Source organism: Miscanthus floridulus, chromosome 3, assembly GCF_019320115.1.
Source record: "Miscanthus floridulus cultivar M001 chromosome 3, ASM1932011v1, whole genome shotgun sequence".
Lineage (NCBI taxonomy): Eukaryota > Viridiplantae > Streptophyta > Magnoliopsida > Poales > Poaceae > Miscanthus > Miscanthus floridulus.
The window spans coordinates 86,812,946-86,830,594 of record NC_089582.1 but is presented as its reverse complement, the minus strand read 5'-3'; the positions used below and the strand labels follow the sequence as shown (position 1 = coordinate 86,830,594).

At 46.0% G+C, this 17,649-nt stretch overlaps 1 protein-coding gene and 1 pseudogene across 1 annotated transcript; one reads left to right on the top strand and one right to left on the bottom strand.

Annotated features, from left to right (window-relative positions):
* Nucleotides 1-4,192: 4,192 nt before the first annotated feature.
* Nucleotides 4,193-10,711, top strand: LOC136546047 (UDP-glucose 4-epimerase 4-like). Its single transcript, XM_066538026.1, has 9 exons — nt 4,193-4,779; nt 6,596-6,645; nt 6,788-6,923; nt 7,576-7,677; nt 7,755-7,982; nt 8,712-8,796; nt 9,449-9,531; nt 9,929-10,020; nt 10,112-10,711. The coding sequence occupies exons 1-9, from the start codon at nt 4,567-4,569 to the stop codon at nt 10,221-10,223; spliced, it is 1,101 nt and encodes a 366-aa protein (XP_066394123.1). The 5' UTR covers nt 4,193-4,566; the 3' UTR covers nt 10,224-10,711.
* A 2,367-nt stretch (nt 10,712-13,078) lies between these two features.
* On the bottom strand, nt 13,079-17,649 carry LOC136543979 (uncharacterized; annotated as a pseudogene).

Here is a 17,649-nt window from a genome sequence, read left to right as displayed (position 1 = left end):
TGCTCGTGAAGTGCTAGAGTGTCTCTCTTTTGATTTCATTATTATGCTTGAGCACTCTATCTTCCTCAGACCACCTAAACTTGCATCCCTCTTAATAGTACGGCATACCTATTAACTCAAGATCAAAAGAAAAATGAAATTAAACCTTTTGAGTTGATCTTCTTTAAATTGATGCCGTGTCTTTCAATCTTCATCAAGTGAGGGTGCCAACATGTCAATATTGATCTTTTCACTTGAGCATAGCCATCTTGAGCATGTGACTTGATTCCATTCATCGAATGTGAATAACTCCAAATGCATCAAGTCACTTTAATCAACTTGACCAATATAGATTTGATCCTTCACATTAATATGACCATCTTAGCTTGATTAGTACCTCAACTAAATGCAAGTACTTTCTTCTTCACCCTAGCTAGGTTCTTCGGCCGCCAAGCCGTCGCTTGCCTTTCACCCTTGCTTAGTACCTCGAAGCCTTTCCTTGCTATCTTCACCATCTCAAGCCATTAAGTCACATCTTGTGTTGAATCATTCATTCATATGTATTATTATCTTTTTCATTTCAATTTAGCAAGCTTCAAATATGAGACCATTCCATATGTAATCCCTCATGTCTCATTAACTAATACTCACGAGCTTGCTTTCACATAGTATATAGAAATCCCACAATAAACAAGCATTTGCATGAATTCCATTTGCATTGTTGTCTTGTGCTTGAACTAGATTGTTTATACAACAACACTTTATTTTGGCTTTCATTAAGTACCTGTGAGATAACCTATTACCTGTCCACACTTAGCAAACGGGTTAGTTATTTAATCACGTTGTCATTCAATCATCCAAAACCCACTAAAGGGCTAGATGCACTTTCAGTGAGCGAGGGGGGAAGAACAGGGAGTTAGGAAGGGGCACGCGGGCCACCACCGATTGCCGGAGTGCGCAAGATCTGTCGGCCGCGAGCGCCACCACCGGCAGGCCGCGGGCACAGGCTCTACTGCCGCATAGGACGAGCAGGGCGCAGCCACCCCAGAGGCCGGCCGTGGCCGCAGCGCCGCCACGCGCGTCAGGTGGCGCGACAGGTCTCGTCGTGGAGCTCGCGATGCTGCAGGTGGCACCACCGGGGAGGAGCGGTTGTCGGACGCCGACACGACGGCGTCGTCTACGGCCTCGTGCCGCTGTCCACCCCCAATGTCATCTCCCTCTGCTCCGACCGAGGCGGTGGCCGCTCCTCTCACACGACTCCTTTGCGGCAGGGGCGTGCCCGCACGAGGAGGGTTCAGGGGCGCCAGACGGCTCCTCGGCGGTGGCCGGTGGAGGCGGCGTCCAGGCAGGGCGGCGTGGACACAACTGCGCAGGCGGTTGCCAGTACGGTGTGGGCGGCGTGGAGCTTGCGATGCTGCAGCTCGAGCCGCGTCAGTGTGGGTTGCGGCTGGCCTGTTTTCGCGCCCGTGTGGCAGGGCGGCGGCACCTGCCTGCACGCCCGTATGGGCACGGCATCATGCCACATCAGCACGAGAAGCCAACGTGGAGGAGTATGGACCTAAGTGATACGGCATACAAAGTTTATGGACCCAAAAAACCACTTTGGAAGTTGATGGACCTAACCGAAACCTCCTCACAAGTTAATGGAGCTATGGTGCATTTAACTCTAAAAATTATATATCCAGGCATGATATATATCTAGATACGTATAGAAAAAGCTAAAAGGACTTACAATAATTTGGAATGGAGGGAGAGCTGGACTCCACTGATGTTAATTAGAATGTACGTACCCTTGTTGACTAAATAATTTACCACTCGAATTTAAAACCTACGCTGTGTTTAGATGGCGATTTTTTTTGCAAAATGATACCGTAACACTTTTCGTTGTTATTTGACAATTAGTGTCTAATTATAGACTAATTAGACTTAAAAGATTCGTCTCGTGAATTACGGCTAAACTGTGTAATTAGTTTTATTTTTTATCTATATTTAATGCTTCATGCATGTGTCCAAAGATTCGATGTGATGAGGAATCTTGAAAAAATTTATAAAATTTTCTGGAACTAAACTAGACCCTAGCAATATTTCTTTTGTTTTTGTTAGTAGGCATATGTTTATCAAAGAACGAGCTAGATACCTAGATTGATGAATCACATGCTCCAATGATCCTATATCTCACACGCTGATGAATAGACAACTCTATGAAGAAGTCTTGGCTTTCAGATTCACTCGAAAATTAGTGTTGGAAATATAAGGTCACAGCAGCACAGACACTGATTAATCTAGCTAATACAACTGAAGACTAGTCCACTAAAGTAAATGTAACCGAAGAAACCACGGTATGTTTGGTTTAGGAATGAACATGCGTATTGATACTAATTATTAGTCTACGAGAAATAAGACGGTGATAAGTCAACTCCTTCCGTTCCCCCAAACTAGGGGGTGTTTGGTTTCTACAGGAAAATTTTAGTCCCTATCCCATCGGATATTTGGATACATGTATGAAGTATTAAATATAGACGAAAAAATAACTAATTACACAAATTGTGGCTAATTTGCGAGACGAATTTTTTAAGCCTAATTAGTCCATGATTTGACAATGCGGTGCTACAGTAAATATGTGCTAATGGTGGATTAATTAGGCTTAATAAATTCGTCTCGTAAATTAGTCTCCATCTATGTAATTAGTTTTATAATTAACTCATATTTAGTTCTCCTAAATAGCATCCGAACATTCGATGTGACATGGACTAAAATTCAGTCCACGAAACCAAACACCCCCTAAACAAAAAGCTAAAGAGTGAGGGCACCTCCAGTGTCTCGTCGAACCGTACAATCGTCCGAACGAAAGCAGAGTTCGATGTCTCCAGTGTGGGCAGCGACTTTTGCACGCAAATGGAATAAAAAAAACACATTTATTCGATGAGAGCAGAGGAGTCAGTTCCTGGTTGGGGCGGGTGATGCGTCCAAAACCAATTTTTTATTGCTCTTGGTGCGGCTCATCTGCAAGCACCGCTCTTGGTTCTGACAGTGAACGTCCGAATGCTTCAGTATTGATGGTTCGCTTTCTTCTTCCCTCGGTTCGATCGTTTGTGACCAACACTGGAGCTGCTCTAAGATGATGAAAGAACTACTTCATTCCACGGACCAAACACTGTGCCTCCTATTGTTATCTCTCTAGCCGTCACTGTTTACCCAGGTGTCAGGGGTGCACGCAAATTGGACTTCATTAACCGACGGGATCGATGCTTCGATGAAGCTCACATATTTGGAATGGAATAAGCATGCCCCTAAAAAGAAGATCCGGATCTGGCATTGAATTTGTTGCCACTTCTATTATACGGAGTATATGCAACTTTGTAGCATGCATGGTCCAAGCATAGACAAAATGTGCATCGCATTTTTTCCCTTAGCTCAAAGTTGATCAGCTAGCAGCACAAAAGTAGTAGCGTGTATGCATGTTACGCAACCAACCACACAGCACACACCAAAAAAAGGCCAAAACGTCAACCTATATGGAGGAAGTGACTGGAAGAATACTCATCAGACTGAGCAACAAAAGCTTGTTAAGCAACCGGCGTCATTAGACCGGATATATTAGTTAGGCCTTGTTTAGTTTCTTTCTCAAACTTTACATCCTATCTCATCGAATGTTTAGATATTAAATATAGACTAAAAAATAATTAATTATACAGATTGCGACTACTTTACGAGACGAATCTTTTAAACCTAATTAGTTCATGATTTAACAAAAAAAAAAGTGATACAGTACATACACGTGCTAATGACGAATTAATTAGACTTAATAAATTCGTCTTGTGGTTTTACCGACGGATTCTGTAATTTATTTTTTTATTAGTCCGAACACCTCTTGTTTAGTTGGGCGAAATTTGGGAATTTGGCTACTGTAGCACTTTCGTTTTTATTTGGCAATTAATATTCAATCATGGACTAATTAGACTCAAAATGTTCGTCTCGCGATTTCCAACTAAACTGTGCAATTAATTTTTTTTCGTCTACATTTAATGCTCCAGGCACATATCGCAAGATTCGATGTAATATATACTGTATCATTTTTTAGGAAAACTTTTTGAAACTAAACCAGCCCTTTAGAACTAAGCAGGCCTCACTGACAAATGCGGCGACTGGCGAATCGAATCCTCCGACGACGAGTCGTTGGCTCGTTGCGTCGGCGAGAGCAGAGAAGACAGCACTGAGCTCGCATGCAACAACCCCACCGACACCCCATCAGTCCCCGCAGGCGGACACGTGGCACTGGTCCCGGCGGTGCAGGAGCGCGCGCGGGGCCCCGGCGTGATTGGCCCTCCTGTCGTCGGGCGTGCGGCAACCCCGGGCGGATTCAAATTTCTTCTTCCTCTTCCTCGATTCTCTCTCTCCTCTCCTTCCCCACTCCTCGCCTCCCCCTCTCGTCCACGCCTCCTCCCTTCCCATTCGGACACTTGGTCGTCGCTTCGTCCCCGCAGATCCGCAAGCGCCGGGGCACGCACTAGACACTAGACAGAGAGAGAGAGAGAGGGGGGGAGACGGAGAGGAGGGAGGGTCGCGGGGCCGGGGGTGGAGGAGGAGATGTCTGCGGCGAAGGAGGCGGGGCCGAGCAGCAGGGCGGTGCTTGTGACGGGCGGGGCGGGCTACATCGGCAGCCACGCCGTGCTGCAGCTGCTCACCGCGGGCTTCCGCGTCGTCGTCCTCGACAGCCTCGCCAACTCCTCCGAGCTCGTCATCCGCCGCCTGCGCTCGCTCGCGGGGGCAGACAACGCCAAAAACCTCGCGTTCCACAAGGTAGTTACTCCGGCCAATAAGCACGCTCGCTATCTGTCCCTCAATGTGGCCGAGCCCTCCGTGTCGAACTGTCGTTCACGCGTGCCGATTTGTGTTCCTGTGATATATATACGCGCCATCGTGCTGTTGGTGTGGTGATTATTTTGGCATGCTGTTGGTATGGTGATTTATTTTGGCCGTGTTGGATGTAATGTTTTTTGCGCCATTATTGGTGGGGCTTTCCGTAGGCTTCGTAGGAAAATTTAGATTTAAGCGTGATAATTAGCCGCAAAAGGTATTTTGGTTGCGTTCCTTTCTGGGTGATCTGAGTTGCCGAGTTGGTTGATCTCTCCGTCTGCTTTTATGGGTCCTGCAGCCTACATATTTTTTTTCCACGGTTTATTTGGTTGTTTGGTAGAAAATGATGGTGGATTAGTATGCGAATTTGGTTAACTTGCTCACATTTTACTTGGGAAGGGGGAAAATACGCACATTGATCTTGGCTAACCTGTATTGGAAGTATAAATTCATATGGAGGATAATATAATCTGGATTGCAGATTCTCAACTCCTGTGGTGAAATTTTGGATTTGTCATTTTTGCTTAGTTGCTGTCTCGTGTTTTACTGAATGTAGTAGATGGACAACGATGAGAAGCAGTGAAAGCTTGGATAATTTTAGCATGGTTGTGATTCCTCAAATTCAGATTCTGGGTTTGTTGTCAAGTTATGCTTGAGCTGCAGCTGTTTAGAATTTTACTTGATATTTCGTAGAGCTGCCAAATTGGCAAAGTTTGGATGGTGTCAGTGCCTTCGTTGGTCAATGCTTGAACATGTATCACTTCAGCATTGCAGAATTTATACAACTGGCTCCAATAATGTGACCTACTCCGTATTTGTTATTGCCGTTGACAAAATCTTGGCTGGTTAATGAATTTGGTAGCTTGATTTATCTGTGACAGAACCAAAGGGGTTGGTAGATATATAAATGGCATGTCCTTGCTGTTGAGGACTTGGTTCATGCATTCAGGGTGATAATATCTGTAGTCTTTTCCTCAATCTAGTTTTTTTCAAAGTAACTGTTCATAGTAGTCATACACAGTTTTGTTAAGCAGGATGGTTTACTATATTCTTATTTGTTGACTTGTCCAAAAAAGTGTGCCTCTTCATGGAAAATCTTCCACTAAGCAATCCGAGGAGTACGTAAACTTGCACTTGAAGCTGAAAAGAAGTAAATATTTACTCACCAAGTTAATTTTCATGATAAATGGATCCACCCTTTGCCATCAAATCCTGACTAAACAAGGGCACAGGAAACTTACCAGGTGATGTTGGTTCATCTTTTAGCTGGTGTCACCAAGTACTTGGACACTTGGTACACAAATATCTTCTTCCCGGGAAAATGCACATGTGCAACATTCATATTTCTGGTAATTTGGTTGCTGCTATAGTGAACAAGACATGCATGGTGCTAGTTGCCTAGTCCATAGTTCTGAAACTGTGTTAGCTCAATTTTATTTCCCTCAGAAATGTTTGCATGAGCTTATCACATTACCTCTCTTCAGTGTATGCTGGTATCCTTTTCACTGGTCATGTGTAAATCATTGGAATATATGTGGGGGATCACTGTATGTGGCATATTCCAATCAATAGTTTTTACTTCAGTTTTGTCTGGGCTGTATGCACCATTTAATGGCATATCTTGGGGGAAAATATCTCTTAATCTACTAGGGCGTAGACCTGGAAACCAATGTCATATTATGTATTTAACCTAGTCATAAAATTGCTAATGGTCTTCTGGGACATACAAGCAATGTTCTCAAATTTTCTGTTTCTGCAGGTTGATATCCGTGACAAAGATGGATTGGAAAAGGTTTTTGCTTCAACAAGGTAAAGCTCACTTGAAGATAGCCAGTAGTAGGCAATGTATATCTGTTCATCATTAATTACCTATTCAATGTTTAGTCTTATCTTCTATGTAAATGCATCTGCACCCAGTACTTATTTATATTCATGCTACGCCGTTCTCCAGATTTGATGCTGTCATTCATTTTGCTGGACTGAAAGCTGTTGGAGAAAGTGTACAAAAGCCATTGCTTTATTACGACCATAATGTTGTTGGCACAATAAATCTTCTGGAAGTTATGGCAGCTCATGGATGTAAGAAGGTATTGCCATACCTATATCTGTGGGGTACCTTGCGCTCCAAGATTATATTTTGTAATGTGGTTACCTTTTTATGTACAGATGCATAACCATGCTTAACTGATATTTACTCTGTTCTAAAATTTTTCTTAGTGCTTTCAACACTAGAGCAAATCAATATTTGCCAATTATTTGCTAGATCATTCAACAGATCCGATCTTTTTCTTTCACAAAAAAGTATATATACTAGCACTATTCTTAGTTTTTGAAAATACCGTAATTACAAATCTGATTTTTTAATGCATTTAAAGGATTGTTCCTGTACAAATGTTTACTTACTTTAAGTAAAATGAGTGTCAAATTATTAAAAGGAATGGTTTATCTACTTCCTGTCGTAATTGATGTACCAGATTGCTGCCAAATGAATACATTGTTAGTCAACACCATTTTATGCGGTTTTACATCCAACCTTTAGGAATGGTAACATTTGATCCATGCATCTATTAAACAGTGGTCATCGCATTCATAATCTTGGTTGTACATCTAGATCTAGGTGGGTACTCATTGCTTAATAAGTCTATCACCGTAACATTTTGATGTTAGGCCAGTTGATCATTTGTTGTTCAGATCGGGCTTATACTGATTTCTTTCCCCTTATGTGTCCTAATCTTGCAGTTAGTGTTCTCATCATCAGCTGCAGTTTATGGGTCACCTAAGAACTCACCCTGCACTGAAGATTTTCCTCTCACTCCACATAACCCATATGGCAGAACCAAAGTATGCTTCTTCATTTCCCATGAATTAATCTAGTATCAAGTCTTTTAACTGATTGCAACCATACTTATTAATTGCAGCTTATGGCTGAGGAGATATGCCGTGATATCTACCATTCAGATCCTGAATGGAATATCATTTTGCTTAGGTACTTTAATCCGGTTGGGGCTCACCCCAGTGGATACCTTGGTGAAGACCCATGTGGAACTCCTAACAACCTTATGCCCTTCGTTCAGCAAATTGCTGTTGGCAGGAGGCCATCACTAACAATATTTGGAAATAACTACGCAACAAAGGATGGGACAGGAGTACTGTTTCTTCGTTATGCTACTCTGTTACTTGTTACTTGCATCAGCATTTGAATTTTCTTTATCCATTTGGTGTTCATTTCATGTTATAGGCATTATATGTTTCTGTAGAGGGCATTTTATGAAAATTTGAATAGATCGGCACTAGAATCACTAGTAATATTTGGTGGCTACTTAAGGCTCTTCAATTTAAAAGCTGGAGTAACAATTAAAACTATGTAGTCCGCTAGTGCTTATCAGAATATGAGTTATTGGAACCAAATAACTGAAGTGAGAATCACTTTGACACTAGAAATGTTGTACAGCTCAAAAAAGCCTACCTTAGTCTATTCAATCATGCAACTTAGCGTCTGGTCGGCTTTTTGTGACCTCCTGTAGGGAAACATGTCATCATGTGGGCAATCCTGATGTTATTATTGGTAGTTTACAGTAGAAGAGTTTGCCCTGGCCTCCTCTGAACATTACCATCAGGCCTCTATTCTTGGTTTGCAGAAAAATGATCAAATGAAGAGTGGATGCAAATTAACCATGCTCACAGTCTGCATTAAAGATAGGCATTCATGATGAGAATGGTTTCTGATTCGTGCATTTGCTTTTCAAGTGCTGTCGGAAGTGGACAACACCATGGCCAAATGTCAACAAAGCTAGTCTAGGAATATTATTGTTACAACCGCAGTAGCATGTTATTGAATATTCCCATCTATTAACAACACTTCTACATGATTGCAGGTTCGTGATTATATTCATGTGGTTGACCTTGCTGAAGGACATCTTTTTGCATTAAGGAAGCTTTTTGAAAGCTCATCTAACACAGGTTTGGACAAATGGCTGCCCTCTCATATACTATAGCCGAAATGTCCACTTTCTAGATGTACACTAAGGCTGCTTTTGTGTAGTATAGTTTTGGAAGCATCTTGAACCCTGCTTTTGGCTTTTCACTTTCTGCTTGTCGAAATGGGTGGAAATTGGGAGTTGTTTCACATCTGTTTCAAATGAGATAGAGAGGAGGGGTAGGTTTTATACTTAATTCTTACAACTTTTCCACAGGACATAGCTCACAACAGCTTTTTCATAGCTCAGCTCACACCTCACAATAGCTTTTCCACAACTCACAGCTAAACCAAACAGACTCTAAAGATGTAAATACTATCTTCTTTTGTTATCGATTTTCATTATCTTTATTCTGGTTAACAATAATGTATCACAGATACATTTTCTTAATCTAATAAGTGTGCAGAAAAATTGCATATGATGCTTTAACTTTTTTGTTGAACAACAGTTTCTTCTACATATGAGTTAATTGGATGCTCATAAGTCAAATCTACAGTAAATTTTGTAGTTGAGGCCCTGTTCGCTTAGCTGAAAAGCCAGGCTGAAAAGTACTGTTCGCCAATTTATTGTAAGAGAAAAATGTTGTACCATGGCTAATAAGCCAGGCTGATAACCAAATTTAACTGTTCTTGCAGGATGTGAAGCGTACAACCTTGGAACCGGAAAAGGAACATCAGTGTTGGAGATAGTCAATGCATTTGAGAAGGCTTCTGGAAAGGTACACCTGATTTGATATATTGATTATTGGACATCTCGTCATCTCTGGCCCCTGTTTCTTTGCCATGATGTCTTTTTTTGCTAGTATATCTAGTTTATTTGTCCAAAAAAAAACTTCAATTAAACCTCAACTCCTGAATTTTAGAGGTATGCAAGCAATCCTTGAATTTATCCAGGGGATTATGTAGGCTTAGAGACTAACGTTGAGAGTTAGACTATTTGACAATTCACAACAAGAACATAGGAATTTGTATGGGTTGATCGTTGTAACGTGTAACTTCAACAAATTCTTTCTAATTCCAAGAGTTAACCTTGCTGTCAAGTTTCATCAGTAGCCATACATGTACGGGCTCTCTTCTTGCAACTTGATTTCTTATCTGTACTTGTTACCTTTTTAGAAAATCCCTTTGGTCATGGGTCAACGGCGTCCCGGTGATGCTGAGATTCTCTTTTCATCACCGGCAAAAGCAGAGAGAGAGCTCCACTGGAAGTAAGATATATATAAAAAAAAAGTATCGTTCATAAGTTTTATTTGAAAGACAACCATTTTTTTGGTCATTTAATAAATGTTCCTTCTTCAGAGCGAAATATGGCATCACAGAAATGTGCAGAGACCTGTGGAACTGGGCTAGCAAGAGCCCTTATGGATATGCGGCATCTGAGTCTCCCAAGCTGAATGGTAGTTCACGCTGAGCAAAGCCGATTGGTTCGTGTGGACTCACTTGTACATGAGACAGTAGTGCCAACCAGGATAAATGTAGATCTAGTCGGTCAGTTATACAGAGAGAAGTTCTATGGGCCTAGGAAAGAAATGTTTATCCTGTTCCTCCTTAGCATAAGCTCCTATAGTGGATCTTCCATATGCGTATAGTTTATGAAATTTGTTCTAGGAGCATTGCTAAAGTCAACTAGCTAATTCAATTCTTCTATTTCTTGAGTTGTGTTGCCTAAAGTAGAGCATGATATAGATATCAGCATCACAAAAAAGTTGCACTTCATACAAATTTTCTTTTGCAACTGTATTGTTTCTTTGCGACAATTTCTGTAATATTAGTATTTCTTTTGAAACGAATCTGTAATATTAATTAGTGAAACCACAGTAATACTTCCATTTCAACTCCATTGGTGTGATAAATCACACTTCACTGGGGGTGTCAAAGAAATTCAAAAAGAATTGTTTATGTGAATATCAATTGCCATCTGTGTAATTTATGTGCTGAAAATGTGATGCATGGGGATTGTCATTTTTCTTTGCTTATTAGAGCACGTCACTCTTAGGGTGTGATTACCAAGCATGTAGGGTACGTTTGGTTACAGCCCTGGGCCAATTTTGTCTGGGTAGATCGCTGACTGGATTCTGCCTGCGATGTGTTTGGAACTTTGGATACCCTGAGTAGCTCTAGGAAACTGTAACTGGATTCTGCTTGTGATGTGTTTGGATACCCTGGTGTAGTGCTTTGCTTGAGCTGATGACATTGATTCGAGACTAAATAAATTATGTTGTGTTTTGTCTGGTCTATTTCGTTCTTATCTTTTATGAAAGTAGATGGATGTTGGTAGCAAGATGGTCTCAAGAACTAAGACTACTTAGAGCATCTTCAGCAGACTAACTAAATAGACTATCTATCCCTAATATAGGTAGTGGAAGGAAAAAAAAAACTCTAGCAACCTATAGCTTTTGGTCGTAAACGATCATAAATTTCCAGTTATAATAATATTTTTCTCTCACATCAAACCAGTCTAACACTAGTAATCCACGATCATAGCCCCAGCCGAGGAGGCTGCCAGTTGGTCCAACAAATTTGTTGGCTGCCCACATCTCTTCCTCCACTGCCCATTCCCTGTGACTACCCAAATCTTCCACGTGCGGCCCTCCCGGCGGCGCTCCCCGGCGAGGGGCGTGGCTCCCTGACTGCCAACCCCAGCGCGGCAGGCTCCCTGGCGAGGCGGGAGCTCCCCGGCGAGGCGCGGCTTCCCTGCCCCACGGCGCGGCGGCCCCCTGCGGCAGGGCGTGCCTCCCCTTGCGGCACGGGGCGCCTCCCCTGCGGCGCGGCGGCGCGGCTCCCCTGCCCTGGCGGCGCGACTCCCCTGCCCGGCGTGCTCGTCCCAGCGGCTCAGCGGCCCTCCCCGGCAGCGCGGCGACCTCCAGCTCCATCCATGGCGAGAAGAAGGATGACACGTGGGACCCGCATGTCATTCCCTGCTAGCATGAGTTTAGGTAGCCAGTTTTAGGCAGTGCCGCTGGAGCTGGAGTAAAATTTAGGTAGTATGAAAATAGGTGGTGGCTACCAAAGAGAGAAATAGGCAATCTGATTTGGGTAGTATTACTGGAGATGCTCTTAGGACAAGTATATTGGTGTTGTCTTCCAGATGGTCTCATGCAGTGTCACACAGTGTCGCAACCAACGACTTTAATTAGACGGTCGGGCAAACATGATAACACCTCTAAATGTGATAAATATATACATAAGTGTACTTTCTTTGTCCCATAATATAGTGCATTTTAGGAATTCTAACATAAATTTAGAGAGAACATAAAAGACGCATGTACCCTTATTTTATTTTCTAATCAGATGCTATCATCAATGTGATTAATGATAATTGGTTGATAAATGGAAAGTATTTAATGTAAAATTAGTTTTTGTCATCTAGAATGCATTCTATTTGAGAATAAATTTTGAATGCTAGAACGCACTGTATTACAGGACAAAAGGAGTATATCTTAACAATTATTTCAATGTTTTTACATATGTTGTTAATATTTATAACGAAAAATCACAATCAATAAGTGAATTGTTGTCTTATTGTTTGTGTGAAATGAGATATTTATAGGGGTATTAGAAATTTTTTCTGTGTGACGCGGGGGGCGGGGGGGGGGGGGGGGGGGGGGGGGGGGGGACAACTAATGTATTCAATAGGTTACCTTTTAAATTGTCTTATAGTTATCCAATTATTCTTAATTTTCTCCACATATACTTACCTTATCAAGGTGATTGTATGGTTGGTTCTCGTTATAGCCGTGTTGACAGCTTCTCCCATTTTTCATATGATTGTTCTGGATCTTCCAAAGTGGGCAATCAAGGCCATTTTAAAATGCAGAGGCTTCCTGTGGAAAGGTCAAGAACAGGCAAATGGAGGTAACTGTCTTGTGTCTTGGGCCAGAGTTCAGCAGCCTTTAGAGTATGGTGGCTTTGGCATTCATAACCTAGAATTTCTCGGTTGGGCTTTGCGCATCCGTTTGCTTTGGGCTGAAAAAACTGACCCTACTAGGCCATGGGCTGGTTTCCCAATCCAAGTGCCAAAGAATGCCCAACCACTTTTTAATATGGCCACAGAAACAATTGTAGGAAATGATGAATCCATTCTTTTTTGAGAGAATTATAACCAGTGTTTCGTATTTGGCACTCAAAAATTTGAACTTTCTTATCTGGCATCAAGTTGAAATTTCCTTTCGTAAATGGCACTACCGTCCGTTTTCATCGGTCATCTGTTAGTTGACTGGTTCGACCGTGTCAGTTTTTTCTCCGTATGTCCAATATATCCGTCTGCTAGATACGAAACCTAAAATTTGGCCGAGCCCCCGTAATCCCAGATCCCGGACCTTCTTCCCCGGCTCTGTGCCACTGTGCGAGGCTCTCCTCCGCCGCGGCGCGCCGTGCCTCGTACAGGCACTCGTGCGCGGACCTCCTCCTGCCGCCGCGGTGCCCCGGCGCCCCGCCCCTCCCCTTCGCAGGTGACGATGCGCTCGGCTTTGCCGCCGTGGTTGGCGCAGTTGGAGCAACGTGGTGGGAATGCTGCTGCAGGTGGTGGGTGGTCTTGCCGCCGTCCGACGTGCTGCGGTGGAGCAGGTCCTTGAGGAACCCGCCCCAGCGGCGGGATCCCCGGGAGGACGAGGACGACGTGGAGGAAGCAGAGGAGGCGGTGGAGAGGACGACGACGAGCGCGACGCCGCGGGGGTCGCCGCCGCCGGATGCTGCGCCTCGTCGACGAACTCGGCCTCCGACACGGGTTGTGCAGGCGCGTGCGACGTGGTCCGCCAGTGTGTGCGGAACGGGGACATCGAGCGCGCCTTTCGGCGCAGGGAGCGGCTCCGGACGCGGCCGCGGTCGTCGGCAGCCTCCTCCTCCACCCGCTCGGCATCAGCGCGCCGCGCGTCCGCGGTGGCGTGGGGGAAGTCCAGCAACAAGGCCGGGTCTGGGTGCGGCTGCAGCAGCGCGGCAGACGGGGCGGATCTGGCTGTTGTGGAAGAGCTCGTCGGCGGAGGACATGGCGGCGGCGGAGGGCGACGGGAAGCGCGAGGAGAAGTCGAAGTCGAAGTCGAGGACGCCGGGGATGGTGTCCTTGCCGCCGCCGCCGGGGCTAGTCGGTGCGTTGAAGAAGAAGTGGGACGGGGACGGGTACGGGTCTCGGTCACGGGTGGGGCTGGACGGTGCGCTGACGAAGGGCGTGGAGCAGGCGTGCTCATGTAGGCCATGCTCACCTTCGCGCGGCCATGGCAGAGCGGAGCTCTAGGCGCGCGCGCTCGCCGTTGCCATGGCCAGCCGGGGGCGAGGCCGACCACCATTTGCGCGACAGTAGCGCCCCCGGCCCCTGTGCGCAAGACCGGCGGCGGCTCGACAGCTCGCTCGCGCACTTGCCCGGCAGCAGCATGGCGGCCTGCTCGCGCGCGCTCGCCGGCCATGGCGCGCTGCCTTCTCGTCGGCGCCGTCCATACGAAAATACTTAAATTTCCCTATTTGGCATCGTGGGTTTTTACTGTAAACAAGGGTATTCATGTTTTTTTGCCAGCCACTTAACATCGTTACTGTCCTAAATGGACGGCAGTGTCATTTACGAAAGGAAATTTCAACTTGATGCCAGATAAGAAAGTTCAAATTTTTAAGTGTCAAATACAAAACACTGGTTTATTTCAGTGCCAAATAAATAATTCCCCTTTCTTTTTTTTTTGTCGGATCGGTGGTTGAATGGCAGGACCATTGCGGAATTGGCGGCTCCCAATTTCCCATTTATTTAAGGCAATCCCAAGGACCGTCAAAGCTCAGACTGTTGCTCAGGCACTCCAAAACAGGAACTGGGTGTGTGGTATCAAAGGGGCCCTAACAGTTCAGGTATTGCTGGAGTACCTGCTGGTATGGGACTTGGTGGATGGCCTAATTCTACAACCAGGTGTCCCTGATCAGCATCGTTGGAATCTAACCCAATGCAGGGTCTACAGCAGCAAATCAGCGATCGGAGGAGGATCTGAAAGAGTTGGGCCCCATTGCCATGCAAATTCTTCTTGTGCTTGGCTTTCAACAATAGATGTTGGACTGCAGACCGGCTAGCCAAGCGGAGACTGCCTGCCCGATCTGTGACCAAGCTGAGGAAACAATTCAGCATCTGCTAGTCTCATGCGTTTCCTCTCGGCAGGTTTGGTTTTTCTGTTTACAGCGACTAAATCTGGCTGCTGTAGCACCTGTGTTAGGGACAACAAGTTTGTCTAGCTGGCGGAGGAGCGTGATCAGAGGGGTGCCAGAGGTGACACAGACACAGAAAGAGCTAAACTCCATCATTCTTGTGGCTTGGGAGATTTGAAAGCATCGAGCCAAACCTTCAAGCTCTCATGCAAACAGTGACCGTTGAGAGCACCATATGGTGCTGGGATGCGGCTGGTGCTTCCAAGCTCAAGACGCTCCTCACTGGGCCACACGCTTCATAGTTCTCTAGTTTTTCCGGGTGGTCCTTAGTCATGTCTTTTCTTTTTCTTTTCTTTTTGGCAAGTCTTGGTTCTCTGGGGTTGTTTGGTTTGTGGGTGTGCCTTCGTGTTTGGATTCGGTTTTTTTTTTTTTTGTCTAACTCTTTGTATTTTTTTTCTACATTAATGAATGACACGTAGCTTTTTTGCGTTGTTCGAGAAAAAAAAACAGAAATGCTCTGACTCGGGCGTCCGGAGTTGTCCATCCTTTTCTGGAACAGCACGTGTCCAGTCCGCTGGCTCATGCCAGTGATGCTTGCTAGTACTCCTACTAGAGAGTACGAGTAGTATATGCTGTACTTATATTAAAAAAAAGAATCATCAATCCTTCTTCTCCCTTTGTCTTCATCTCGACAAACCAGGCAGTAGCTAGAGCGCACCTCCTGCCGGCGCCTTCTCCGTCCTTTCCGCTTCCTCCTCCCCACCACAGCGTCTTGCGGCTGCCCGCGCGGGCACCTCTTCGTCAGTGCCTCTTCATCGTTGGAGCCCGCCACTTTCTGTCCATCTTCTCCACCACAGGCTACAATCCTGCTGCTAGTACTATAGTACAGTGAAGGGTGGGCGATGGCGCTCCTCACGGGCCTCTCTAGGCGACGTCCCTCGTCGGCCTCCTTGCTCGGCTGGGCATCGCCGTTGCGACTCCGGCGCCTCTACACAGGGCGGCCTCCATCCACTCCCTATCCTCCTTGCCGATCTATACCGCAGTTCCCCACTAGGTAGGCCTTGGTCACGCGACGAACGTTGTGATTCTGTGTTTTAGGCGTTTTCGACTTTTGTTTCAAATGTTTCATCTAGATGTTGTAAAAGTAGATCTGAATCTTTGCACATGTTTTCAAGTGTTTCAGGAGTCTCAGACCTTTGTTTCAAGTGCTTTATCTGGATGTTGCAAAAATAGATCTGGATGTTGCATATGTTGCAATGACAAAATGCGCATGTTGTAAGCGTATGTTTCAACTGTTTCAGATGTTTCAGACGTATGTTATAAATAATTTTTCTAGATATTTTAAAAGTAGATCTTGGTGTTGCATATGTTGCAAATGGCTATACATGCATGTTTCAGTTGTTTCGTCTGTCTTAGACGTATGTTGCAAATGTTTCATCTAGATATTTCAAAAGTAGATCGGGCGTTGTACATGATGCAATGGCGCTGGTGGCCGGCGGACAGTGCCCTGCCACAGCCATCTGTTGCTGCTAGGGGCACTATCGTTGGGTGCCTGTGGCCGGCAGACGCCTCCGTAGCGTGCATCCGTAGGCGAGGCCAGGTGATGGGACCTACGTGAGGCCTGGGGATGGGTGCAGGGTGCGAGATAGGTTGCTAGGATGCTGGATGGACTGCAGGGGCACGGTGCGACGTCCAGACGCGGGGAGGCATATGTTGGATGGGAGGCGGTCGTGAGATGCGGTGCGAGATAACGTGTGGGAGTTGCGTTGGGACATGCCGTGTCCAGGCGCTGGCCCTTCCCAAAAAAAGGGTGATTGCAGGGAGATGGAATCACGCTTCTATTTTAGTTTAGGGATAATTGTCTGTTGGATATCCAAAGTGATGGTCCTTTGCTGACGGACATCTACTTTGGAGCATTTTGCCAGAAGACACTCTGGTTCGGTAAAATTAGACCACAGGACATCATGGATCGGTTGCAGCCGGTTGAGGAGAGAGAAATTTTTGTTTTGGACATCTAGTGCCCCTGAGCCATAGTTGGGTCCACCCCTCTCGCTCTCACTGACGCGTGGGCCCCACCTATCATCTACTTCTTCCTCCCCTTCTACTCTTCTCACCGTAACTCCGTGCCTCCTCTGCTCGTGCTCTCTGTTTCCTCGCCGGTGGAGGTCATGCATCCCTGGCCACAGATGAGCTACGCCGCATCTCTCTATGTGCGGTCACCGGTGAGGCAGCTTCTCTCGCTGCCAGCTTCTTCTGCCTAGAGCAGCAAATGAGCGCCCCTTTCTCTAGGCGGGCGTGGGCGTAGGTGGGCGGCGGCGCCTCGAAGACAAGCGCGGAGTAGGACGGCCCAACAGCTTGGTGTGGTGGAGGAGGATTGCTTCGAAGCTCGTGCGCCACTGTAGGCCGCTGACCTGCTGCCGCCACGAGCCGAGCCCCTGCATCCTCGCCCGCTCCTCCACCCCGCCCTTGTCGGTGGCCTCGCCAGAACACCGCTCCTCCCTGCACCAAGTTGAGCCAAGCCCTGGCCCCGTCCCCGTCCCGCCCCGCCCAAAGCCCCGGTGGCCGTGGCTACCCGCACCCTGGCGGGCGTGCTTGTGTGCACCATGGCAGCCACGGTGGCCCACACCATGGTGGCCACACTCGTCCTCACCCCGACGGTCGCACCTGCTTGAGTGCGCCTCGACGGCCCCGTCTGCTCGAGTGCGCCCCCATGGCCCCACCAT